General features: G+C 37.6%; 2 protein-coding genes across 2 annotated transcripts; both read right to left on the bottom strand.

Moving 5' to 3' along the window:
* Positions 1–3649: 3649 nt before the first annotated feature.
* Positions 3650–4342, bottom strand: LOC145796039 (uncharacterized). The gene has a single exon (XM_082881016.1). The coding sequence runs from the start codon at positions 4340–4342 to the stop codon at positions 3650–3652; it is 693 nt and encodes a 230-aa protein (XP_082737142.1).
* Positions 4343–17136: 12794 nt separating this feature from the next.
* On the bottom strand, positions 17137–17691 carry LOC145796038 (uncharacterized). The gene has a single exon (XM_082881015.1). It carries the CDS (start codon positions 17689–17691, stop codon positions 17137–17139), a length of 555 nt encoding a protein of 184 aa, XP_082737141.1.
* Between the last annotated feature and the right edge of the window lie 8815 nt (positions 17692–26506).

The raw sequence follows: 26506 nt of genomic DNA, 5'->3' as shown, positions 1-26506 counted from the left end.
TTCTTAGGACCTCAAGGCACCATCCTCACCACTGAAATCCCTCAAGATTTCAATGGTGAGGAGGCCCAAACACAATGGTCCCGGAGCTCACCAAAATGGCACAAAAAAGGGGTCAAATAAGCCCTAAGAGGGGTCAAACAACCTCAAAGCTCAAAACACCCTTAACCAACTACTTAGAGTAGACAAAAACAAGACTTTTGCAGGCTAAAGAGCTATGCAAAAATGGGGAATAAAAGGGATAAGTTCTTACCCTTGTTAACCCTCTTCAAGAATGATGGACCAGCAGTTTCTTTGGCTCAAACGAGCTCAAAAACTTGAAGAACTGCCTCTTAGTACCTCAGTAGCTAAAGGAAGGTGTAATGTTGGGTGTTTGTGCACAAAAGTAAGACAAAACACACACAAAACACAAGAGAGAGGGAGATATAGATATAGGATAGATACACAACTCAAACCCTAAAACCAGAGCCCTCTGAAAATGTTGTCTAACCTGAAAGAGGAAGAAAAGGCCTCCTCTTATAGACAATCCAATCTTGTAAAGCTTCCAAGGCAAGCTAACAACAGGGAGATCCCTCCATACACGTGTATGGAGGGGAGCAAAGTTTATGCCAGCTAGCACAGCTGGCATAAAAATATCTGCAAAAGCAGATGCACAGTAGTCGGCTAGCCAAAAATGCAATTTGACCAAAATAGATGGCCGGTCGACCATCTATAGTGCCGGCCGGCCAAACATTTGGCCGGTGAAAACAAAACACAGCCGGTGGCCTCAAGCAATGGCCGGTGGAGTGTGGGGATGGCCAATAATTCATTCCCTGCCCCCCTCAAGGCAAAACACAAGTGTTTGGTGCAAAACCAAACACAAAAACAGTCGAGTTGAGAGATCCTGAGGCAAGGCGCGTAGCCGAGACCTTCGGGAACTCAAAACGAACACAAACATGGATGATCACCGAGTGCTCAAACGGTGACGTCCAAGTCTTGAGGACGGTAAAAAATTGGGTGTCTACCGGTGGCTTTCATGCGAAGTGTCGATTTCAAACCTGCTAGCAATGCCTCATACTCTGCCTCGTTGTTGGATGCTGGGAAGCCAAGGTTGACTGCTTGTTCAATTGTTAGACCATCCAATGAGATGAGGACTATGCCAAGTCCTACACCGGGCCTATTGGATGCTCCATCCACGAAGAGTTTCCATATCTCTCTGACGAATAGCTTCCAGCAAGTGGAGGGATCGGATGATGTCTTGGGATCAAGGGCGTTGTTGATGCCTTCTTCCAGGTTAGTGTCTGCCATTAGGCTTTGATCCTCACTGTCTGATTGTCTCAAGACTTTACTTTTGGGTGAGTCCTTGCTGGCAGTACTGCGGTCTGTTCCTTCTTCTCTTTCTTCAGGCCTAAATGGCTTGTTATGCAGTTGGGCATCCTATTTTGGGGGTTGTGCTATTCCTGCGGTACTTTTCCCCATTCTTTCTGTTGCTTCGGTCAAATCGATTGGGTAAACCTGGTGACTGCCTAGTGGGAACTCAGCCACGAAGTCCGCCAAAGCTTGGGCCTTTATCGCAGTTCTTGGTTGGAACTTTATGTCGAACTGCCTTAACTCCACTGCCCACTTCAAAATTCGTCCAGAAAAATCTGCCCTCTCAAACAAGGCTTTTAAGGGGAAGGCTGTTAAGACAACCACAGTGTGGGCATGGAAGTAGTGCGACAGCTTTTTTGACTCCATCATCAAAGCTAAGGCCAGTTTTTCCAATGACAGGTACCTTGTTTTCGAGCCCAGCAATGTCTTGCTCACATAAAAGATAGTCAGGTGTTGAATTCTTTCAACCCTTACCAACACTGCGCTAACTGCATGTTGGGAAACTGCTAAGTACAAAAAGAGCTCCTCTCCTGGTACGGGGGTTACTAACAACGGAGGAGAGGTCATGTAGTCTTTCAAACTTTCTAAGGCGTAGTCGTACTCATCATCCCACTTAAACTTGGCCTTCAGTGCCTGGAAGAACAGTCGACATCTGTCTGACGACCGGCTTATGAACTGGTTTAGTGCGGTTGCTAGGCCAATGAGATGCTGTACCTCATTGATTGTGTTTGGCCTGCCAAGATCCTGGATGGCTTTGATCTGAGAGGGTTCAGTTTCTATACCCTAATTGGTCACTAGAAAGCCTAGGAATTTACCTGACCCCACGCCGAATGCGCACTTAGATGCGTTCAGTCGCAACTTGTGGGACTTCAAAAACATCTCATCTAAGTCCCTAAGATGGTCCCCATCATCTCTGCTTTTGACCACCATATCATCTATGTAAGCTTCTATTGTTCTGCCTAACAATGGTTCAAACATTTTGGTGATCATCCGTTGGAATGTAGCCCCTGTGTTTTTTAGGCCAAAGGGTGTGACCTTGTAGGAATATAGTCCTCTAGGTGTTATAAATGACATGACCTCCTGATCCGGTTCATACACAGCGACCTGATGGTAACCGCGATATGCATCAAGAAAGCTAAGTCAGTTATGCCCTGCTGTTAGCTCTACTAGTTGGTCTATTCGTGGTAGGGGAAAGCTGTCTTTTAGGCACGCTTTGTTAACTGTTTTGTAGTCCACACAAACATGCCATTTGCCGTTCTTTTTTGGCACCACTACAGTGTTGGAAATCCATCTGGGATAGTGTACTTCTTTGATTACCCCTGCTTCCAATAGGCTTCCCACTTCCTCCACCACTATCTCTACGTGGTGGAGTGCCGATCGGCAAGTTCGCTGTATAATTGGTCAGGCCGTTGGGTGGACATTGAGTTGATGGCATATGAAATTGGGGTCAATGCCAAGAATGTCATACGGCGTCCAAGCGAACACTTTGATGTTAGAGGTCAAAAATTCCATGATCTCTATTCTCTCAATGCTGGACAGAGACGAGCCGAGCAAAAAGAACTTTTATGGGTTCTTTTCATCTATTCTTACCTCTACCAAGTCTTCTACTGCCTTCTGTTCGGCTGCTTTGCCGACGTCTGTGAACAACTCGTTGTTTTCTGGCCATTTGTACAAACCCTTTTGCAGCCTGGCTGCCGTTTACTGTGACGAAACACTGTTTCGACATGATTTGGTCTCCTAAGACTTTTTCAATCACTCCAGTTTCGTTGGGAAACTGCAACACCTGATGGTAGATTGATGCCACTGATTGCATGGCGTGCAACCATGCTCTTCCCAAGATTATGTTGTAAGTGAAAAGGACTTTCAATACCCAAAATTTCACTTATTTTGTCATCGTTCCTGCCTTGACCGGCAGAATTATCTTGCCCACCGGCCATTCTGGCATTGAGTTGAAGCTGACTAAGGGAGATGTTGCAGGTGCCAAGTCTCTGTCCTCCAGTTTTAGTTGCTTGAAGGTCTCGTAGTACATTATCTCACAAGAGCTCCCTTGGTCAATTAGGATCCACTTGATGTCGAAGTTCTTGACGCCGAAAGTAACCACCAGTGCGTCGTTGTAAGGGTATTGTAACCTTGCTAAGTCCTTGTCAAAAAAGGAGATGACGTTTGTTGCCTCCATTTTTCCCCTTTTGACGGTAGGTTGTGCACTTAGTACCTCTCTCATGTGCTCAGCCTTTTTGATCATCCCTCTGAGTTCACATACCCGTTCAGGTTCAACGAACACATTTATTACATTGATTATGCCTTAAGGCGGACCGTCGACCGGCATCCCATCCGGCCTATTGCGGTCCTGGGGGGCTGGCTGTGTTCCCACTTCAATATATTGGTCCAGGTGGCCTACGGCCACTAGCTCCTCTAGATGTTTCCGTAATGGCATACAGTTTTCAGTTCGAGGCCCCTTTTCATCATGGAAAGTGCAACGGTACCTCTCATCGTAGCCCCTCTGTGTTTTTTCCAACTTGGCTGGCCGTTGAACGAAGGGTACATCGCGTATCTCGCTAAGAATCCGGTAGATAGGTTTACTGAATACTATGGTGATGGCAGTACGGACTTTCAAGTTCCTTGCTTGGGGATGCTCTCTGTTGGCTCGTCTGCCTCGTCTATTTTTGCTTGGTTGTTCAACCGTGTTGACTTTTGCTGTAGTCTTTCTAGCCGGCATCACTGTTATGCTTGATTTTGCTTTAGCGTGGGCGCTATATTCTTCTACGCGGATGTGCTGATGTACTTTCTCCATTAGGGCCTCCATTGTGAAGGGTGGCATCATTGTTATTAAATCCCTCAACTTGTTACCTGCCGGTAAACCCCGTTTGTACTGTGCGATGGCGAGGTTTGTGGGGCAATCCCCAATCTGATTAAAAATCTTCCAATATCGACTGTTGTAAGACTTTAACGTTTCCTTCTCTCCCATGTCAATAGAGAGGAGCTGGTCAATCTCCATTGGCGTCTTGGTGTTTATTCTGAATCTGGTCACAAATGCCTCTGCCAACTACGCCCATAAAGCTATGCTACCTTCTGGCAACCTTTCAAACCATGTTAGACCCAGATCACCAAGGTTAGAAGGAAACAAAATACACATTAGGGCCTCATTTCGTCGATACACGGCCATAACCTGGTGAAAGTGGCTTAAGTGTATGTAGGGGTCTGACTTCCCCTCATAAGTAGTGAATTTGGGCTGGTGGAAGCTTGAGGGTAACGGTGTGTTCTCAATTGCTAGAATGAACGGTGAGCTCTGTAACCTTGCTAACACTTTATCTGCTAGTTCGTAAGCAAGGCGTAGTATTGGCATCCCTACCTCGACACTCCCATGTGTCCTGGGAGTCAATCGTTGTAGAACTGAAACTCTACGAGGGTCGTGAGCCTGGGTGTCCTCCTTTCATCGGGCCCTCTCCTCTAGCACTGTTTACAGGTCTGCTGACCTAGGCAACTCCATGTGCCGAGATGTCATTTGGTGCGTGTGCGAGGGCCGATAACTGCTTCCCTCCGTATACGACCTCTCAGTCCTCGTTCTCTCAAACCTGGAGTAACAAGTCCTAGAGGTTCGTGATTGTGTATCGCTCGTCCTTAGGCTTCTACTTTTCGTCTGAGACGGTATGCACTTGCCTGTCACGATCTTTTGAGTGGCGAGGGTGCACCCTGCTCTTGCCTACCTTTTTCTTCGCCGCCCTTTTGCCCTTTATCTAGCGCTTCATAGTCTCCATGTCTGCCGCCATCCTCCTTATCAATTCATCATGCTCCCTCACGCGATCCTCCAGAACCTGGGGATCCATCCTTCGCCTCTGTCTATCAGGGCTTTGAGAGCGACGCAGACTTGAGCCTTGTCTATCTCGCATGTCTCTCCGTGAGTTCCGTTGCTGGGGATCCAATTCTACCATGAGCGGGACAAAAGGTAGACCTTCGCATCTCTAGCCCCCTTCTAGGGTTTGTCTATCAATGGCAGAATGGGGTAAATCTTCATTGTGCACCATTGAACTTAGTGGAAGGAGAAACTTTAATCAAAAGGTTTGTTCTTCGTGTATCTTCCACAGACGGCGCCAATTGTACGAGCACGAAAAATAATCTTCTCGTATAATCCTGTTGTTCAAGGTTGAACTCCTCCAACGTAAGCTAGCCGGCAGCTGTGTGCCGAAAACCTCTCTGATGCCTAAGTCAGAAAATAGACAATAGACACAAAAGCGTTGTGTATTCTAGAGTAAAAATTGTGATATCTGTACATAGGTCTTGTATGAGCTTTTGTAGAGTCTGCCTGGCACAATCCTAATAGGACTCCAACTTTCCTAAGCAGGGTCCTCCTAGGAATCACACTCCCAAAGATAATGCCTATCTTGATAATACCCTACTCACTACCAACCAAGTGAGATGGCTTAAACCTTCATACCTCAGTTTGGTAACAGCTCAACCGAGCTAGCATGGTCGTGCCCCACGCCAGACTTAATCGTACTCACGCGGCTCGGTGCTACTTTAGGCAACACAGTAAGTCTTTACTGCTTAGACGACGCCCTGTAGAGCTATCATATACCTCGGTCCTCCTTCCAACGATACCTCGGTCTAGGACAGCCAGACCAGGCCACTGGTAGCTTGCCTCTGACCGAACTGTCGAGATAAAAGACCAAGCTTCATTACCTCGGCTCGTAGTTCGGCCCAACATCTAGGAGATTGCACCTAGCTCGGTCCATTTCAATAGTTGAACTTTGCTCGGCCCAATTTACACATAAATTACCCTCTCATCAACAAAAAAATGCAAATGACTTATTAAATATGGTATCACATTGATTGCATTTTTTATCTCATTTGTTTTAGGATAAATTACAAACAAACCTCCTGAGATTTACTTAAAGAATAATACTATATGTACCAATTAGTATATTAACTAGTGTACCAATTGATGATGCGACATAATTTCAGGAATTTTTAGTATTTGTAATTTGTATAATGAGTGAGGTTAATAATAATGTCATAACTAGTATTGATACACTAGTTAGTACACTAATTAGTGCATGTAGCACTACCGTTTACTTAAAATATGAATTACTCTATGTGGTTCTGGAAATTATATCGCGCCCCTGAAATTTCTAATTTCATAATAAATAACCCATTTTATTGATAAATTTTTTAATGCATTAATATCAAAATTTGAGCACAGCAGCCATGATAATTAAATATACATTCAGTGATAAATTCACCGAGTGATTTGTAAAAAAGAGACGTCATTCGCTCATTCACACTTCTACTCACTTATTCACATGACACTCTCATTCTACATATATATACATAACCAGCAACTAATAAATTTATCACTGAAACATGAATTTACTACATATATGTTTTGAAAAATATATATATAGAGAGAGAGAGAGAGGAGGCGGGTAAGATTTGAAAAAATATTATTTTTTGGAGACATTTTGGAGTCAATTTCACCATTGAAATAACTAGATCGACGTAGAAATAGAACTAAATAGACGTAAATCTAGAACTAAATCGGTGGATCGATGACCATATAGTGGAGATCGAAGATGTAGAGTGTAGATCAGTAATGGTTGATGTGATTGGTGAACAACGATAGTGGATTCGTGATAGTGGAGTGTTGATTGATAGCGATAACGAATGGACAATGACGGTAGTGAGAAGATGATGGTGGCGGCAGTGGTGATGGTTGAACGACAACGGTGGCGGCAGTCATGGTGGCTAGATGGCGGTGACAGTGGCAATGTGATGGCAGTAGTGGTGAACAATGGTAGTGTGGAAGTTTTGGAGACATCGTGAGGGAGAGTGAGAGAGCGTGAGATGCTAGAGAGAGAAGATAAAAAAAAATTGTTGAATAATATGAGGACAACACATAGGTAATGTAAGATTTATTAGTATATTGAAAAAGTTAAGAGTATTTATGGATATTTAAGTCCACTTAATAGAATTATCTAGTATTTAAGATTGAGAACATTTGACATTTCTTTTTTTTTTTTTTTGACATTTCAAGACAAAGATTATTATTGTTATTTTTTGTGGGAATGAACAAAACATATATATATATATATATATATTTGTTTTGAGCAAACGTGAAAACTTCCAAAATTAGGGCCTTAGCATGGATATCTATATAGTGAGAGACTAAAAGGGTTTGTATCATATGCATCAAAGGGTGTGTATCATATGTATATTATAATTATAGTAAAAAAAATGACATAATTTTATTCTTTTTGAGTCATAACTAAAAAAAAATCATAACGAAATACAAAAAAAGACATCAAAATCTCAAATCATAACTAAAGAAGAAAATTGGTCATAACTAAATAAAAAAATGGTGCAACTAAGGGTACATATGGTGTGGAGTGTGTATAATAGAATTCTCCTATTGCGAGTTATGAATAAAAGTATATTTATTCATAGGGAAATATTATGGTACACACCCTCAAAATGTATGTACCATATGCACCTTTTTTTTTTTTTGATCAGCAAAGAAAACTTCATTGATTATAACAGTTAAGAACAAAGAATCAATCAATAAAGAGGAGGGGTTGCAACGAGCATCGAGGCTCTCAAACTAGTCCCAAAAAGATTGGCACTAGAGAGAGAGAGAGAGACCAAATGCAAGCACACCACCTGGTTGATAAGGAACCAACCAAAAGAAAGAAGACAAGGGCAAAGGGCAAGAGAGAAGGAAAGGGGAAAAAAAATCAAGAACCCAGCTGCTGAGTTAAGAACAACCCTTGATTTGTCTCCACTTGAAAACAAAATCTTTAACTAAGAAGAGGAAATCCTTTATACATGCTTTGAGCCAAAGAGCTGTTCTGATTTTGATGAGCTCACACAAACCAGAGGAATTGGGTTGAGTCTCAGTGATGGCACACTCGTTCCTATGTTTCCAAACAGACCAAAGAGCAACTAGGGGGATAACTTTCTAAATTTTCCTTTCAAGGCTCTTGAATTTTTTACCCAATCACCAGTTGAAAAGACCTTCCACTGATTCTTGAATACACCAATAAAACCCCCAATCATGAATCACAGAAGACCAAATGAACCAGGAGAAATGGCAACGAAGCAAGACATGAACAACAGATTCAGATTTGGAACTGTAAAAGGGGCAAACATTGCTGTCTAATATGCCAATTCTGTGTAAAAACTCAGCAAATTTAATTTTGTTTTTCTAGGCCAACCAAAAAAAAAGGGAAACTTTAGGGGATAATGCATTATTCCAAACAAACTTACTGATTTTGAGATAAGAACCAAGTAGAGAGCTATTGAATGAGTATAGAACAAACACAGAGAAAATACCAAAGCTTGCAAATGCACTAACTCAAACTAGACAGTCCGCACTCTCATGACTTAGAGGAGGAGCTGAGGATAAGATAGCAATCAATCTAACTTCTTCATCCGGTTCCAAAGCATATAGCACTCTTTTATAGGGAAAATTCCGAACACTTGAGCTGGACTCTCTATCAAAGAAGTGATGGAGAGTAGGGCTAGGCATAGGGTTATTTGAACCACACAACCCACCCAACGCTAATCGACCCGCATACAAATGGGCGGTTTCGCAAACATAATGCGAGCGGATGTGGTTTGGAATATGACATGATTGTGGGTTTGTAGGCGGGTTGTGATTTTAACCTGCACCCGTAAGAACCCCCCACACTTAGACTTTATTTATTTTTATTTTTTAAACTTGGACCGTTGTTATTTTAACATTGCATTTTGGATAAATGTAAAAGTTTGTGAAGAATTACTTTTAGGTAATCTTAGGATTTTGAATGATTTTGCTTTAATTGTATTGTTGGGTAGGAGATAGTGAATGAGATTGATGATCTAGTTTAGGATTTTGAAAGATGTGCTTGTGTTAGTTTATGATTTCATTTAAATGTTTAGGATTTTGAATGATTTGTTTGTATTAGGAATTGATTTTGTTGTGTTTTTAATTTTATAAGTTTTAATTTATTAATCATTAATCTTGGAGCATTTTAGAAAATGGGGGGAAAAGGACCCAAAATAAATATTTACAAAATGGAAAGAAAAAAAAAAGGCTCCAAAATAAATTTTTAAAGGAAAAAGTCCAATTCGCAAACTGCCCATAACTACCCGCACATCCGCAAAACTGATCCGCACAAACTGCAACCCGCACTGCAAATGGTTGTGGATTGAATTTTTCTCAAACTGCATACATACGGGTGGGTCTAAACCAATCCATAAATCATCCAAAACCGAACCGCGACCACTCCTAAGGAAGACAGACATTTTTTGAGACTCAGTCAGTTGAAATATTTGCGTTAACTAATTAGGATGACGCCATAGGAATTATTATTGAGATTTTTGGTGAAAAGCCCCCCCATTGGGCCTATTTTGTGTGAAACCCACGGAATAAAACAATGAGCCCAAAAGCCCCTCAATTAAAAAAATATTATGAATTGACTGAAATGTCCTTCCATATAAGTGGGGAAATATGAAGCAATCGCACCTTTTTTCTCCCCTCGCTTTGTTTCATCGTTTGACAACCCTTCTCTGAGTATCCTCAGTCGAAAACCCTAGCATCGATTGAAAACCCTTCTCTGAGTCTCATTACTCTCGCTCTCTAGAGATACTTTGTCTTTCTACCCCTGGAACGTTACAAGTTCGTCGCTTGGGCTCGAATCGAACTCCACATTATGCTTTACTCTCTCTCTCTTGGACACAGATTTTGCAGGTTATTTTTTCCCGTTTCTGCTAGTTTTTCGATGTTATGAAGTCTGTCCGGGTAGTGGTGTATGAGATTACGTTTTCATTTTGCGAGTATTTTAAGGATTTCTTTTTCTTTTTTTTTTCGTTGTCGCATTAGGGTGAGTAGAATTTGGGATTTTGGGTCACACTAAGGATCATCTGTTCTAAATTTTTTATCACTATCTTAACATACTTTAAATTACTAAATCATGTGAGAATGTTCAGGTTTAAAAATTTTGAAAACTAATTTAGGTATTCCAGAATGGTGTATGCAGTTTTGCTTCAATTACTGTCTCATTGAATGTGTAAATTTCAATAAAAATTTAGGTATTTCTGTAATCAGAGTAAAATTTTACTTTCAATAAAAGTAAAGTTTTACTGCCAAAGAAAGTAAAACTTTACTGTCTCATTGAATGTGTTTTGGTCTTGCAATTCAATGCTTTCAATTGCTTCATGAATTTTTCAGAGTAAAATTTTACTTCCAACCAGAGTAAAATTTTATTTAAACTCAAGCCTGTGCTCATTACATAAATGTGCATATCAATTTGTTTGTGTTTTGGTCCATATAAATGTGCATAGCTATTTATGTATGTGAATGTGATTATAGTTTCATCATTTCTCTGATTTATGTTTGAAGTAAAACTTTATTGTCTCATTGAATGTGTTTTGGTCCTGCAATTTTAATGCTTTCAATTGCTTTATGATTTTTTCAGAGTAAAATTTTACTTCCAACCAGAGTAAAATTTTACTTTAACTCTAGGCTTTGCTCATTACATGATTTTTTGTATGTGTTTTTGGTTTATTTCCTAAGGTATATTGTTCAGAGTAAAATTTTACTTCCAATCAGAGTAAAATTTTACTTTCAATAAAAGTAAAGTTTTACTGCCAAACAAAGTAAAACTTTACTGTCTCAGAATGGGGTATGCAGTTTTGCTTCAATTTCGTTGCTTTTGATTTCTGTAGTGTTTTGGTCCTGCAATTTCAATGCTTTCAATTTCACTTGCTTCATGAATTTTTCAGAGTAAAATTTTACTTTAACCCCAGCCCTTGCTCATTACATAAATGTGAATGTGATTGTAGTTTCGTCATTTCTCTGATTTCGGTTTGAATGTGAATTGTATATGTTAATTTCAGAACTGTGTTGCGTATAGTCAAAACTGAGACAAGGTTTTGTTGATTCTTGGTTCTATAAATTTTATATGTGTTTTTGGTTTATTTCCTAGGGTATATTGTTCAGAGTAAACTTTTACTTTCAATCAGAGTAAAATTTTACTTTCATTAAAAGTAAAGTTTTACTGCCAAAGAAAGTAAAACTTTACTATCTCATTGAATGTGCTTTGGTCCTGCAATTTCAATGCTTTCAATTGCTTCATGAATTTTTCAGAGTAAAATCTTACTTCCAACCAGAGTAAAATTTTACTTAAACTCTAGCCTTTGCTCATTACATAAATGTGCATATCAATTTGTATGTGTTTTGGTCCATATAAATGTGCATATCTATTTATGTATGTGAATTTGATTGTAGTTTCGTCATTTCTCTGATTTCTGTTTGAAGTAAAATTTTACTGTCTCATTGAATGTGTTTTGGTCCTGCAATTTCAATGCTTTCAATTGCTTCATGATTTTTTCAGAGTAAAATTTCACTTCCAACCAGAGTAAAATTTTACTTTAACTCTAGGCTTTGCTCATTACATGATTTTTTGTATGTGTTTTTGGTTTATTTCCTAGGGTATATTGTTTAGAGTAAAATTTTACTTCTAATCAGAGTAAAATTTTACTTTCAATAAAAGTAAAGTTTTGTTGCCAAACAAAGTAAAACTTTACTGTCTCATTACAATGCTTGTACATTTTCTTTACTGCTTATTTGTTTTGTCACTTTGTTGTTTAAACTAAAATGTTACATTGTTGATATGGGGAAACTTTTTACTGTTTTAAAATAGTTGTTACAAAAAGCAAATGTGGTGATGATGGTGATGATGATTTTGAAGTTCCACCAACTGTTATACAAAAGAAGAAAGTCCCTAAAAAAATAGGCAAAAGTAGTAAAGAAGTTCAGTCCAATGCTAGTGAGAATGAAAGCTATATGCCTTCAACAACAAAACCTTTAAAGTTGAATGTTGTACATGGAGTACGTGAGAGGAAGAATTATGTGAAAAAATATAGGTCAGGTATTGTTTCACTGATAAACATAATGCGAGACACGAGGTTCACTGAAAGACATATTAGTATCCTCGAGAGAACACCTTTTGGGATGTTGTTCAAATCTTTTTGGAAGAAAGAAGATGTGGTGGTAAAGAAGTTCAAGAAAGTTGATGATAATGTCATGGATGTGATCAAATGTTATGACTTTCATGCAAAGAGATTTAAGCTTGGGGGGAAAATGTGTGACATACGGGACAGTGACGTTACTTTTATTTTTGGGATAAAATCGGGAACAAAAAAAGTAGACGTCTCATATGGAAAGAAACAAGAATCAGCTTTTGTGCAGAGAAGGTTTCGTAATATGTCAAGAATATCTGTAAAGAGTTTGCGAGAGGCATTAGGAGATGCATTGGAAGGCACAACGACAGTTGATGTTGAGGATGTTGCCCGAATAATGTGCTTGTTTATTGTGGCAACTTTGCTATTACCAACAACTAGTCTAACAGTTGGATGGGCTTTTGTCGCCCTTGTAGAAGATTTGGAAATGATGAATTCATATGCATGGTCGACTGCAGTTGCATCCACGTTGACTACTTCAATCCATTCTTCGTTAGGAAGTCCTGAAAATGTAACTGAATGTGTACTTCTTCTTTTGGTAAGTAAATTGAACTACTTGAAATATTATGCAATCTATCTTTAGAGGATTAACTAATTTCGATTTTTTATTTTATAGTACTGGTTATGCGAGCATACTACCCTCATTCAACCTCAAGGAAAAAATTTGTGTCCAAGGTTCCTTCGATGGGACTTATCAACGTTGAGGAAAAAGCTAATGAAGAGGTCATTGCAAACACTAAAGCCTGTAGAGGTATCATTTTCCAAACTCAGCCTTACTGGTTCATTTTGCTTAAAATTATACTTACATAATAAAACTTACACTTGAACAGAGTAAAGGTTTACTTAAAATTGGAGTAAAAGTTTACTTACAATCAGAGTAAACTTTTACTTTGAAACAGAGTAAAATTTTATTTACTCTTGAACAGAGTAAACTTTTACTTACAATCAGAGTAAAAATTTACTTGGAAACAGAGTAAAATTTTACTTACTCTTGAACAGAGTAAAAGTTTACTTACAATCAGAGTAAAGTTTTACTTACAATTAGAGTAAAATTTTACTTACGCTTAAGCAGAGTAAAAGTTTACTTACAATCAGAGTAAACTTTTACTTATAATCACAATAAAATTTTACTTACTCTTGAACAGAGTAAAAGTTTACTTTAAATCAGAGTAAAAGTTTACTTAAAATCAGAGTAAAAGTTTACTTACAATTAGAGTAAACTTTTACTTACTCTTGAACAGAGTGAAAGTTTACTTTAAGTCAGAGTAAAAGTTTACTTACAATCAGAGTAAACTTTTACTTACAATCAGAGTAAAATTTTACTTACTCTTGAACAGAGTAAAAGTTTACTTAAAATTAGAGTAAAAGTTTACTTACAATCAGAGTAAACTTTTACTTTGAAACAGAGTAAAATTTTACTCTGGTGGTTAAAGTTTTCTTCATTGCTGACTTCTTTTCTTTTTCTATTTTTCAAATGCAGGTAAATCACAATGAACTGAAACCCATTTCTAGAAAAAAAATGGATCTCATTCGCAATGATGAGGAAGAAGATGCATTGGACATGGAGGAAAATTTGGAGGCTAAAGAAGATGAAGATCATGTAGCTGAAGCTTTAGGAGATGATCAACCTTTGAAGGACTTCATTGATCTTGGGAAATTAGAACGAGTTCAAAAGGAAAACAAGAGGCTAAAAAGTGAGAATATGGCATTGGTTGAAGAACTGAAGAAAATGAGGGAAACAATGCAAAAAATACAAGAGGATCAAGAGGCAAAAACAAAAGAAATGATGGAAAAGATGGGCAAGACAAAGAAACAAATGGAGAAACTGAGAAAGGAGTTTGAAGTACTCGAATCTGAAAATAAATAGTTGGTTGAACAGATTGAAGAAAATGCAGTTCATGCGGCTATCCAAGGTTTCGCTTCTAAAGAAATGCCACATGCTAAAGGAGTAGAACAAGAGCAAAACTTTGGGATTCAAACTACATTGAAAGAAACACCTATAGTCGTAGAGCCATTGCAAACATCCATGGTCAAGAAAATCAAAATCAAGGTGAGGAAGAAAAAAGAGATGTCTGATTTTGAATGTGAGCCAAGAAGGGCCAAGAAAAAAAAGACCACAAAAGAAGCAATTGAAGTGATATAAAATGAAGTGATTTGTGTTGACAACTTGCCTCTAAGCCAACCAAAGCCAGTTGAAAGGGTTTTGTTTCCAGATAAGGCTACAATATGCAAATTGCTTTATGCGAATGATAAGCGTCTACTGAACAAGATTTACAATTTGGAAACCATAGAGTAAGACCATTTTAATTTTATCAAACAACAGATTTTTACTGTTATCAAACTGCAACATGTTAATCAACATTTTTTTTACCTTATGACTAGTGCAATCATATGGTCCAGCACAGGAAATGGAATATATGTTACATTGCATGATGTGGATGCAATTCTGAGAGATGGTGATACTGCAAATAATGTAAGTGGCCATACAAGTTTCCATGACTAGTGTTCACTTCAATAACTAATAGTTCATTTTATTAACATATATTTAATTGATTTTTGTTTTTGTAGGTCATTGACAACTTTGTTGAAATGCCTCAGATTGAACAAGAAGCAAAGAAGCCAGAAAAGAATAAATCATTATTTTTCTCAAGCCTTTGTTGGGTAAGCCATCAATTTGTGTTTAGTTTGAATTGATAAAATTTTATTGTGGTTTAGTGTAACATTGTGCTGTATTTTGGAGTTAATTTTTACTATTTGGTTTGCCAAAAATTAACAACTCATACAGTGTGTCACCAACACAACTTGAGACATGACACCTTTATATGATTAAATGCAGTCTTTAGTGAAATGGGGTTATGGAGAGCTGAGAAATCATTTAATTGATAAAGTCCTTGAACAAGATTTCAGTGGACACAGATACCTTCATTTTTGCATGAATTCGAATGGGAACAAGAAGGAAGAAAAACCCTACCACTGGACACTTCTTGTATTTGATACTGAACTTGATGAGTGGAGACATTACAATTCTTTAAGGCCAAGAGACAACAGAGAAGATCCTTACCTTAAGGATGCAAAAAAGATTGTAAGTGCTTTGCATCATATTAACAGTAATTTTTTGCTGTGTTTTATTCTTGAATTTAATCGTGACCAAACATTTATGCAATGATGTTAGATAACATATGTGGATAGCAAGTTGGCCAACAAAACGAAGAGAGGTAGAAGAAAGTTTTCAAACTTGGTTTCGGGGAAAGATAGTCCACAACAACGCCCAACATCGTAAGTATTTCAGGCTACTATTACATGCTTGAATTGGTAGTTTTCAAATTTGACTAAATCTAACAATATATTGATTTTTATTAACAGTGTTGATTATGGAATTATTGTATGTTATAACATGCGCCAAATCATAAGAGATGAGCCTATTACAAATTTTATGGAAGATGATGAAATTAACAATTTCCGAGCGTCAATAGTGCATCAAATTTTGAATGATTATCCAAAAGCATGGACTGAGGAACACTTCAACCTCAAAAAAAAAAAAAATTTTGGCAAGAGCTAAGACCTCAAGGATGACAATGTGGACAAGTTCTAGGGAAGTACTGTGAATGATGTATGTAATTTCGGTTTTTGTAAATGAAAGAACGGTGAAAAAGTAATTGTAAGTGAAAGAATACTAAAAGAGTATTAGATAGTACATGCTATGTCTATTGTTCTAGTAAATTTTACTATGGCTTGGTGATTAATACATTATTATAGAAGAATATTGTTTTGACTAGGAATGAACGTTGTTATGGATATAATACAATGATACAGGGTATACATGTGTATCTTTGATGATATATGTAGTTGTGTTGTTAGATTTTTTTTTTTTTTTGCACAAAGATTGCATGATGATCATCAGGGGAGTTTGTGTGTTGTGGTAAATTTTGGTGCAGGTTGGAAATGTTTTTCTAAGGGGGCAAACATATTTTTTGAAATGAAGTAAAATTTTACTCTGAAATGAAGTAAAATTTTACTTTGCATAAAAGTAAAATTTTACTTTATTCTGAAATATGAGTAAATTGTTGCACTCTGAATCTAAAAGTAAAATTTTACCTGCATAAAAGTAAAATTTCACTTTGAAATAAGAGTAAAATGTTATCAGAAGAATCTAAAAGTAAAATTTTACTCTGCATAAAACTAAAATTTTACTCTGAAATAAGAATAAAATGTTACACTCTGAATCTAAGAGCAAAATGTTACAGCCTGAATAAGTAAAATTTTAATCTATATAAAAGTAAAATTTTACTCTGAAAAATGAGTAAAATGTTAGACTCTGTACAAAAGTAAAATTTTACACTCTGAATCTAAAAGTAAAATTTTACTCTGTACAAAAGTAAAATTTTACTCTGTATGAAAGTAAAATTTTACTCTGAAAGGCGAGTAAAATTTGGACTCTAAATCTAAAAGTAAAATGTTACTCTGCACTAAAGTAAAATTTTACCCTCTATAAAAGTAAAATTTTACTCTGAAATAAGGTAAAAGTTTAATCTAAAAGTAACATTTTACTCTGAACATAGTAAAATTTTACTATGAAACCACAGGCTCATCACACCCATAGACAACCATTCAACCACAAAGCAAATCAGAAACTAGAACAGGAAACCATTCAAGAACATAGTAAAAATGTCTTTTATTGCAATGTCTCCTTACAAATCTAGTCTAAAAGACTATACTACTATTATTGCTATGGACTATTTATTGCAGAAGAACTGCATTATTTTCATACTTCTATTACAAAATCAATAATGTCTTTCACGACAATGTCTCCTTGCAAGTCTTTCTATTATGACCGTACTTCTCGCATCTACCACACTGTACTCGTCTTATCTTCTCACCCCTAGATGGGATCCTATTCTTCCTTGGCCTACCAGGTGGCTTCTTACAAATTGGAGGAAGGACAACAAGATCATCCATAGCTACAAGAGGTTTCTCAACAGTGGGTATTGGATAAACGGACTCAGCATAGCAATCTTTAAACTTGCTAGTGTAATAAAATGGTTCCACATGTGCATACAAATCACCTCCGCTCTTTTGGATAGCGGTCGCTACGTGAGCACAAAGAAATCCATTTAATTTCCATTGGTAACATGAGCAAGTTCTATTCAAGAGGTCAACGCTAACCGATGGCCAGGATTGAACCTCAAAAACATGATCACTTGAACGACTAACCAACCAAGTTCTTCCACTTTTAAGAGCATTTATTAATGTTGAATCCATCTCCGGACAAAGAAAAGTATTCCATTTCTTAGCTTGTTCTCTCATTCTCATTATCAAATCCATGATCTTCAACCTAATTGAATCAATCATCTTCGTAGTGGGCAAATGACGAGCTTGACGGATCCATGAATTGAAAGACTCTGCACATTCGAGTTCATTTCACCGTATTTTTGTCCTTTAAAATATGCATTAGTCCACTTGTCATAGGGCAAATTGGATAGAAACCTACAAATGATCCCTTTTCCCTCATCTTGTAATTCTTTCAAGCACTGATTAAAACATCCCACTGTCGGAACATAAGCACATGAAGAAAACAAAAAAAACTATCATTCTCCTGAAAGTATTGCTGAAACTTGGACCGGAGAACCTATCCCTCAAATTGGCCTTCAAGTGTCGGAGACAAAAATAGTGGAAAGCAGTAGGTAAAACCTTGGGTAAAGCCTTCAAAAGTCCTGCGTTCCGATCAGATATGAAGGTAATTGGTCTTTCATCCAACAATATATTCGACAAATGCATAAAAAACCATTCCCAACTGTCTGTAGTCTCCGTATCGACAATTGCCATTGCAAGAGGGAAAAAACCTGAAAAATAACATTTTACAATTAGTAAGTATATTAAACGAAAAGGACAAATATAGTAGATTTTTACTCTGAATAACAGTAATATGTTACTCTGAAAATAAGTAACATGTTACTCTGAGAATAAGTAACTTGTTACTTTTGAATAAACTATAGTAATATCTACCTTGATCCCCATCCTTCGCTGCAGTTGTTGACAAGGTGCCCTTATATTTCCCCTTCAGAAAAGTTCCATCGATAAACAATAGAGGACGGCAATGCCTAAACCCTTGAATGGAAGCATTAAATGCAACAAAAAACCTCTTGAACCGTCCACTTTGATGGTTATAGTCAAGACGCAAATAGCTACCAGGATTTGTGCTCATCACAATATCCATATACTATCGAAGACCTAGAGAAATCTCCAAAAGTAGTAGTCCTAACTTTCTCAACTCCCAACCAAGCGTGATTGTACGTAATGGTGAGCTCGCATTGATCTGTAAGTTGACACACAACATCAATTGGACGAGTTTGGGGATACCCACAAACTTCATTAACAATCAAACTTGCAACCAAATTTGAACTCATCCTCGAGTTTTTAGAAGTACGAATTGCAGCTCCACAAGTATGCTCATCATGTAGAGTCCTAATGTAGAAAAAATTATTAGCACTTTCTAGAGATGCATGTACTCGCTATAAACAAGCTTTGGACTCCCGCATTGAACACACAGCAGTGACCCGACACTTCTCATTTTTCACATAATCCTATCGCAATGGCATATTTACATAATGCAGTCCGAAAATCCTTTGCACCTCCAATAAATCTTTGACCTACATGAGTAATTCCATTCACACATCCACAAGACAACAAAGTCATTTCTTCATGTTGACAAAACATAGGGAGTAAATCCATTTCATCATCAGTAATGTTGGATCCAGTAACGTCCCCTGATTCTCCAACTCCATGTGTTTTCATTTGAAATGCCCATTTCAGTAATAGTCACATCAACCCAGTCAACACCAAGGGGATAAACAAGCGACAACATATTCTGAAAATTAGAATCATCATCAATCATGCATTGCGAATGTCCAGGCAAACAGTACGATAACAGTATGCAACCACTATTTTCAAACTTCTTCAATTTACAACTTAAGAAATCAGTTAAATCATTCAACGTGCAATTTGACACAACCTTGAACACCATGGTACGATCACCATACTTGCATAACAACATAAGAGGTGGAACCATTTAACAAATCTGCAATCAATTAACAGTAAAAATTTATTGTCAATCAAAGTAAAATTTTACTGTCACTATCAAAGTAAAATTTTACTATCACTATCAAACTAAAATTTTACTGTCACTACAAGTCCAAAAGTCAATTTGTGTTTAGTTTGAATTGATAAAATTTTACTCTGCCTAAAAGTAAAATTTTACTCTGAAATAAGAGTACAATGTTACAAAAAGAATCTAAAAGTAAAATTTTACCGTGAAATAAGAATAAAATGTTACACTTTGAATCAAAGAGTAAAATGTTACACCCTAATTTGAAAAGTAAAATTTTACTCCATACAAAAGTAAAATTTTACTCTGAAAAATGTGTAAAATGTTAGACTCTGAATCTAAAAGTAAAATGTTACTCTGCACAAAAGTAAAAAATTTTACTCCGAAATAAGATAAAATTTGTCATTCTAACATCAGAGTAAAATTTTACTCTAATTCTCTCAAACAAAAAACAGAGCAATAGAACCAGAGTAAAATTTTACTCTCATTCTCTGAAACAAAAAACAGCGCAATATCAAACACAACAAAAATAAATCAAAAAAAAAAAAAACAAACAAAAACAAAAAAAATTTAATCAACTAATCAACATACCTAATTGAGAAGAAAAACCTCTAAAACTCGATCAACAGTCACAAATCTCAATGAAACTCTCGTTTAATTGAGAGTGTTGATCGTCGGCGGCGAGATCGTCTATTGTTGAGCAAGTGAGAGATATTCGGTTGCGAGATATTCAGATTTGGAGATCGTCTTCATCGATTTCATTCCTGCTAGATTTCGTTCGTGATTTTGTTCAGCTCAGATTTACGAGATCTTCAAATATTTCAAATATTTCGTTCTGCTCAGATTTGGAGATCGTATATATAGAGGGGCAATATTGTGATAAAAAAAATAGAAAATATAAAATGTCCTTATTAAGGTAGCAATTTCCTAATCAGAGGCTTTTTAAAAGAAAATTAATTGAGTTATCCTTTACCCTAAAATGAAAGTTTCACCAAAACTCTCATTTTTATATGATAACGCCAAACATAAATATTTAGGATGAAGACAGACATTAATTATATGATGACGCCATAGGGATTATTATATGATTCAGTAATTATTACATCTAGCAACTAATTAGGATGTATTGTAGGGAGACATAGATACATAAATGTGGACATGAGACTCAAATACAATAGTGCCACATGGACATTACAATTTTCTTAAAAAAAATTAAAAAAAAAATATGACAAGACATGGCAGGAACATAGTAACAAATAAAAATATATATAAATATAAATATATATATATATTTCATGCCTTGAATATTTAAGATCCGACTCATCAGAATTAAATATAAATAATAAAAAAATATATAATATTAAGTACAATAAAAGGGTTTCTCTCATATATATATATATATATATATATAGATATAACAATGTCATTTAATACATGAGATTCTCTAATTATATACATCTTATATTCCACATCTAAATAAAGTGAATATACAATATGTAATTCCAAAAGCAATAACAATAAATGTAACTAAAATGTCTTTAGGCTTACAACAAACAAAAAGGTATAATCCTTACAAAAGACTTCACTCGACCTACACAAAATGGGCCCAAGACCTATAAATCAAAAGAGCTCTTATATAGCTCATGCATATATCTCATGCCCCACCTCAAGGTCGAGGCACACCATCAATACTTGAAAAAGATTTCAGCCATGCAAAATGAACATATAGTCGAACAAGGTAATATTTCACATGATAATATGTCTTTACACATGTATATGATCATGATGCTATATATGTATAGTATGCTCAAAATGGTTTCTCAATTTCATTATTATCGACTCGGTGAATCCTTTCAAGTGCATTTATATGCCAGTTATCATCGCTAAGTACCACCTAATCTAGTGAGCTATCTGAAAAAACACTCTGCCAGTAACCATCGTTAAGCGTCACCTAATCACCACCAAAATTATCGATTTCTAATCGGAAGGACCTTGGTACCTACACCGTGTAGATTTTCAATCTTTTACCATAGACTATCTAGCCAAATTATTTCAATCTCATCTATACATCACCCGGATTCACCACCAATGTTCAATTAAAACCATAACATTTAATGTAGTCAATGCAACACATGCAAGTATTCAATTCTCTTAAAATATGCTCCATGCACCTTTGTTCAACAGTGGATTTTCATTTCCATGAATTCCATAATTTAATAATACAATGAATATGGGTTTTCATCAAACTATTGTATCGATATCTACAATAATACCATTTTCCACCAATGGCCAATACAATTATCTATAATAATGATATAATTTCAATAATAATAAACAATAATTTTCAATTTCAACACAATAACAAAATTTCTTTCAACATAACATCACCAATTTTAATATAACACTACTAATTTCTCATTTGGTACAATTTCACAAATTAGGGCTTTTTACAAAATTGGGGCTTTCTCACTTTTAAGCACCTTCATGCAATTTTATACAATGAAAATAAGTTTAATAAAAATTATAGAAAAATACCCAATCAATTATCAAACCCTAACTCCTTAACATGCCATTTCTCATCTCTCTACAAATATCCAAGGTTTATCTAATAAAATAACCATGCATCCATCCATAAACTCATATTAAACAAATGAAAAGAGGAGAAACACAAACTTTTGAAAATGCTTGAATCAACTATTGGCTTAGATGATCTCGAAGCCCTGGTCAAGATTTATGACCTTAATACTCAAGTCGAAGATCTGTTCTCAATCCAAGATTTTAATAGAGGTTTAATGGTGGAGAGAGAAAGTGTAGAGAGAAGAGAGATATAGAGAGAGAATGAGTGATGTACAAATGTCTAAGGCCCCTATATATAATAGAAGCATAAAATTAGCTTTAGGTCTTACAAATCTAATCAAAAGTGTAGCTTTCATGCATTAAAGTCAAACAGACTGCTTAACGGGACAAAAGTTCACTTAAGTGGGGAATGATTGCTTATAGGATCTTTGTTTTCTGAAATAGATTGCTCGAGCGGTAAAAAATGTACTCAAGTGGTAAATTAGTGCTTGCAGGATCTAAATTTTTGAAAATCAGAGCTGTAGATGCGCCCGTGGGCCTCATGCTACAATTCGAACTCAATTTGTGTCACGGTTCTTAATCTGAACCAAAGAGTCCAAATCTGGCAAATCGTTTTGAGAAAACAGATTTTTGAAAGAAGTGCCAAACATGGACTGCTTTGCCAGATACAGAGTCGCCACCTAAATATTTTATTTTGGGGAAATTTAGGAAACCCTGACTCGTTGCCTAAGGCCACGTGTCCGTCATCACCAAAGTTGCCTCAGCTCGGGAACTTGGGTACGATTGGGGAAGGTCAGCTCTGAGCACCCCCTCTCGCCCGATCCGAAGATCGGCCTCTACTAACCATGATGTCCAATTTTGAAAACGTTATGTGTTCTTATTCCGGTTATTAGCCTAGAATTACTATGTTATGCGCACAGCAAACAAGTATAGACCAAATTGCCTAAATTGGAACAAAACATTGCATGTTTGTTTTGAAAATGGTTTGCTACTCGCAAGTAGGCTAAAATGCAGGTTTTGTCACCCTCAAGTGGGCTTTTAGAAAAGATGGTTTTGCCACTATCTAGTGGGCTTAAAATTCACAGTTTTTAATGCATTATTCCAATTTAGGTAATTCAACCTCCATCCACAGGCATTCAAGCAATTATATCACATAAGCAACTAGCCTCATGGTAATCATACTGTCATTGCAACACTCACACGCATGCAAGGATGCTAAAGCATAAAAGCTCACCTAGTACTCCAAGCCAAAACAGAAACTAGTTAGTAATCATATGCATGATCCTAGTTCATGTTAAGATGGCTAATGCAACACATGCAAGATGCAACTATGATAGGCTCGGCTATCCTAAACGTGGCATGTGAAATGCTGCAATTAACAAGTACTCAACTTTGGAATTGAAATACAAGTGCAGTTAGCATGATGTGCCGAGCCCGATACATGTAAGACAAAGGTATGGATGCACGAATGCATAGCATATGGTATGCTAAATTAAACATGTCCTAATACTAACTATCAAAGCAGGTAAGTAAAAGGGAGAAAGAAGTGGGAATTGGAAGACATGCACACATGCACCCACACTTATTACAAATACGCCCTCACTTGGAGGGACCGAATAAATATTACAGTCCGAATAAATAACTAACTACTTAATTAATTATTACAGAATTCCTATTTAACTAACAAATTAAATGCAAAGGGAAGGTGGCCACGGCCCCCGCCTTGGGATGCGCGAATGATGCATGCTTGACCCATATCGCCCGGAAACTCGCTGCCATAGCACTGTTGCCTCGGTTTTTCACTGCCCTGCTCCTCTGAGGACTGCCAAAGTCTAAGGGCATGCTCTCTGGATGTTGGGGAATACCACCAGCTGGGAGGGATGGCCACCGGCCATGGGAAATGGTCACCGGCCGCTAATGAAGTTATCGGCCATTTACGGATTGCCGGTCGGCACTGTATTTAACCGACCGTCCAAATCTTCTTGCAGAACCTGCAATTAGCAGCAGCAGAGGGCAAGCAGTGTATGGCATGGAATTTTTAGGCAAATGTATGCATGGACACACTCCCTATCATGTAATGGACTCAAGGGAGCATGGACCTCGACCCTCGGGCCACCAATCACGCATTTCGATACATGATGGCCAAAGAGTCAAGTATGCATTTCAATGTCAAATGCAATGCACACAAAACATACAAGGGACCTAACCTCAATCATGGTTGGTCAAGAGGCGAGGCAATGCACAACAATGCACATGCGACCTAAGCATGCAAGCAAACATACAAACATGCAATACAACTACATGGCACACACAATGCTAACAACATAACATTCACAACGCATTGAAACATGGCATACACAATGCAAGATGGACTTACACCAATGTGAGTGGACCTCAGCCACACCCACATCAGTGGCCATAAGATGAAAATGAGACAACTCAAAGTGCGTGCACGCGTGCACGCAAACCGAGGACCGAACCTACGGCACGGAATGCCACTCTAACAAGACATGGCAAAACATGGAATATGGCATATGATCATGCAATTTTCAGAGGCAAAATGAGATGCAAAACAGCCCCGAATCATGGCAAAATGATACCCGAGGCATGGGACGAGTCCCGAAACATGAATTTTGGTGCATGAAATGGCCTATAGCTATGCAATGCATGCATAATTTGAACATGAAGTATGAATACAGAAGCTAGGCAGCCCCAAAAAAAGCATGTTTACAGTTTAAATCATGGCCAAACAGGGAACACAAATGAGGCTAGATTAGCATACAAAAATGGGGCCAAGAGAGGGGTAATGAAGCAACTCACAAATTCTGGCTCCAAACAGAGAAGGGGCCTTCTACAATATTGAAGAGGGGCCAAAAATATGATGTATTACAGTTTATGACAAACCCCAAAAATAGATAAAAGTATGCTCAAAATGCTATGAAAAATAATGGCACCAAGAGAGCTATAACATGAAGTATAAAAAGGATGTCCCAAACAGCCATAGACCCTTAATGAAACATGAAAAGAGGGTTAAAATAGGGCCATTTTCAGTTCGGACCAAGGTCCAAAAGCAGAAGCTCAATAGGCTAATAAATCATGCAAAAAAATGGGGACCAAAGAGGGGGATAATGACAAGTGGCACATGGAGGTCCCAAAAAGTGATGAGCCCCGCTTCAATGTTGAAGAAGGGATCAAAATAAGCCTATCTATAGTTTACATCATGCTCTGAAACAGATTACACATAGGCCAAAAATACTATGCAAGATTATGGCATACAAAGGGGTAATGAAGCAAGTGCAAAATGGGGGTCCCAAACAGGGTAAGACCCTTAATGAAAGATGAAATAGAACTCAAGAAAATGCCACTTTCAGTTTTGGTCGGAGCTCAAAACAGCAAGCAAAAGGGGCTAAGAAAACTTGCAAAAATGAGCTAGAAAGAGGGAGAAATCAACTCACCCTTGAAGACCAATCCTTTTCTGCCTCTTGGACCAAGAAAAGCTGCCTCCTAGCCTCTGAGAAGACCTCCAAGCTGCTGGAATGGAAGTGGTAGTGTGGTGCTAGGTGGTGATGAAGAAAAGGGTGTAGGACTTGGTGTTTTGAGGCTTAGAGTAGAGAGAGAGGGAGAATTGATGCAAGGCTCTCAAAACAAATTTTGTAACCCTAAAATCTGAAGGGGAGGGGCTGTATATATAAGCAAAAGGGGTGGAAAAGAGGGGGGAAAAAGGGGGGGGGGAAAACAAATCAAGTTTCCCCCCAAAAGGAAAAATCTCGGACAGAGGGTTTGAATGGAGAATAGCTGGCACAGCTGGCATGCACCATGCTTGAGGGGTGCAAAAGGGTCATATCGGCCATGAAAGGAGGTCATTGGCAAAATAAATGGCCGGTCGGCACAATATATTGCCGACCTACAATTTATACTGGCTGGTCAGATAAATAGAGTACCGATGGGTGTCTAATGAGATCAAAAAGTGCCAGTAGATGTCCATATTGAAGCCCCAGAAGTTATCTTTCCAATGGCGCAAACCTTGCATTAAAATTTCTCCTGTGGAAAAAGTTATGCCCATTTTGGTGAAGCCGCGCAGATTCGATCCAACCGGGATGATGCCCAACTTCAGCTGCTCATATCTCCCCCACCCGGACTTGGCTTTAAGAGATTCTTGAGTGCAAAATGAAGCCCTAGAAGTAAGCTTTCCGACGGTGGTGGCCCCATAGCTAAACTCCAAGTGTACAGACAGATAAGCCCGATTCAGCGAGGGCTGCTTGACTCGCTTCTACCTAGATTCATGCCGAACTTCTCCCAAACTAGTTTTTTCCTCTCCTTTCCTCTCTTCTTCAACTCCAAACCCCTAAACAAAGTGTTTTGAAGGATTTGCCTCTCTCCTTGCCGAAGAAATTGAACATTTTCCTTGCACACCTTTCTCCACCAAGTAAAACATCAGTGGTGCCCAAGTCTTAAGGGCGGTCAAAAATGGGGTGTCTACAGTTG

The sequence above is a fragment of the Camellia sinensis genome, chromosome 7, assembly GCF_055761805.1.
Source record: "Camellia sinensis isolate YWXY chromosome 7, ASM5576180v1, whole genome shotgun sequence".
Classification (NCBI taxonomy): domain Eukaryota; kingdom Viridiplantae; phylum Streptophyta; class Magnoliopsida; order Ericales; family Theaceae; genus Camellia; species Camellia sinensis.
The sequence above is the reverse complement of the archived record's forward strand: the minus strand, read 5'-3'. Positions and strand labels throughout refer to the sequence as shown.

Bases quoted from the DNA above. Each gene is read 5' to 3' on its own strand.
- LOC145796039 (XM_082881016.1), bottom strand. From the start codon at position 4,342: ATGGAGATTGACCAGCTCCTCTCTATTGACATGGGAGAGAAGGAAACG.
- LOC145796038 (XM_082881015.1), bottom strand. From the start codon at position 17,691: ATGATTGATTCAATTAGGTTGAAGATCATGGATTTGATAATGAGAATG.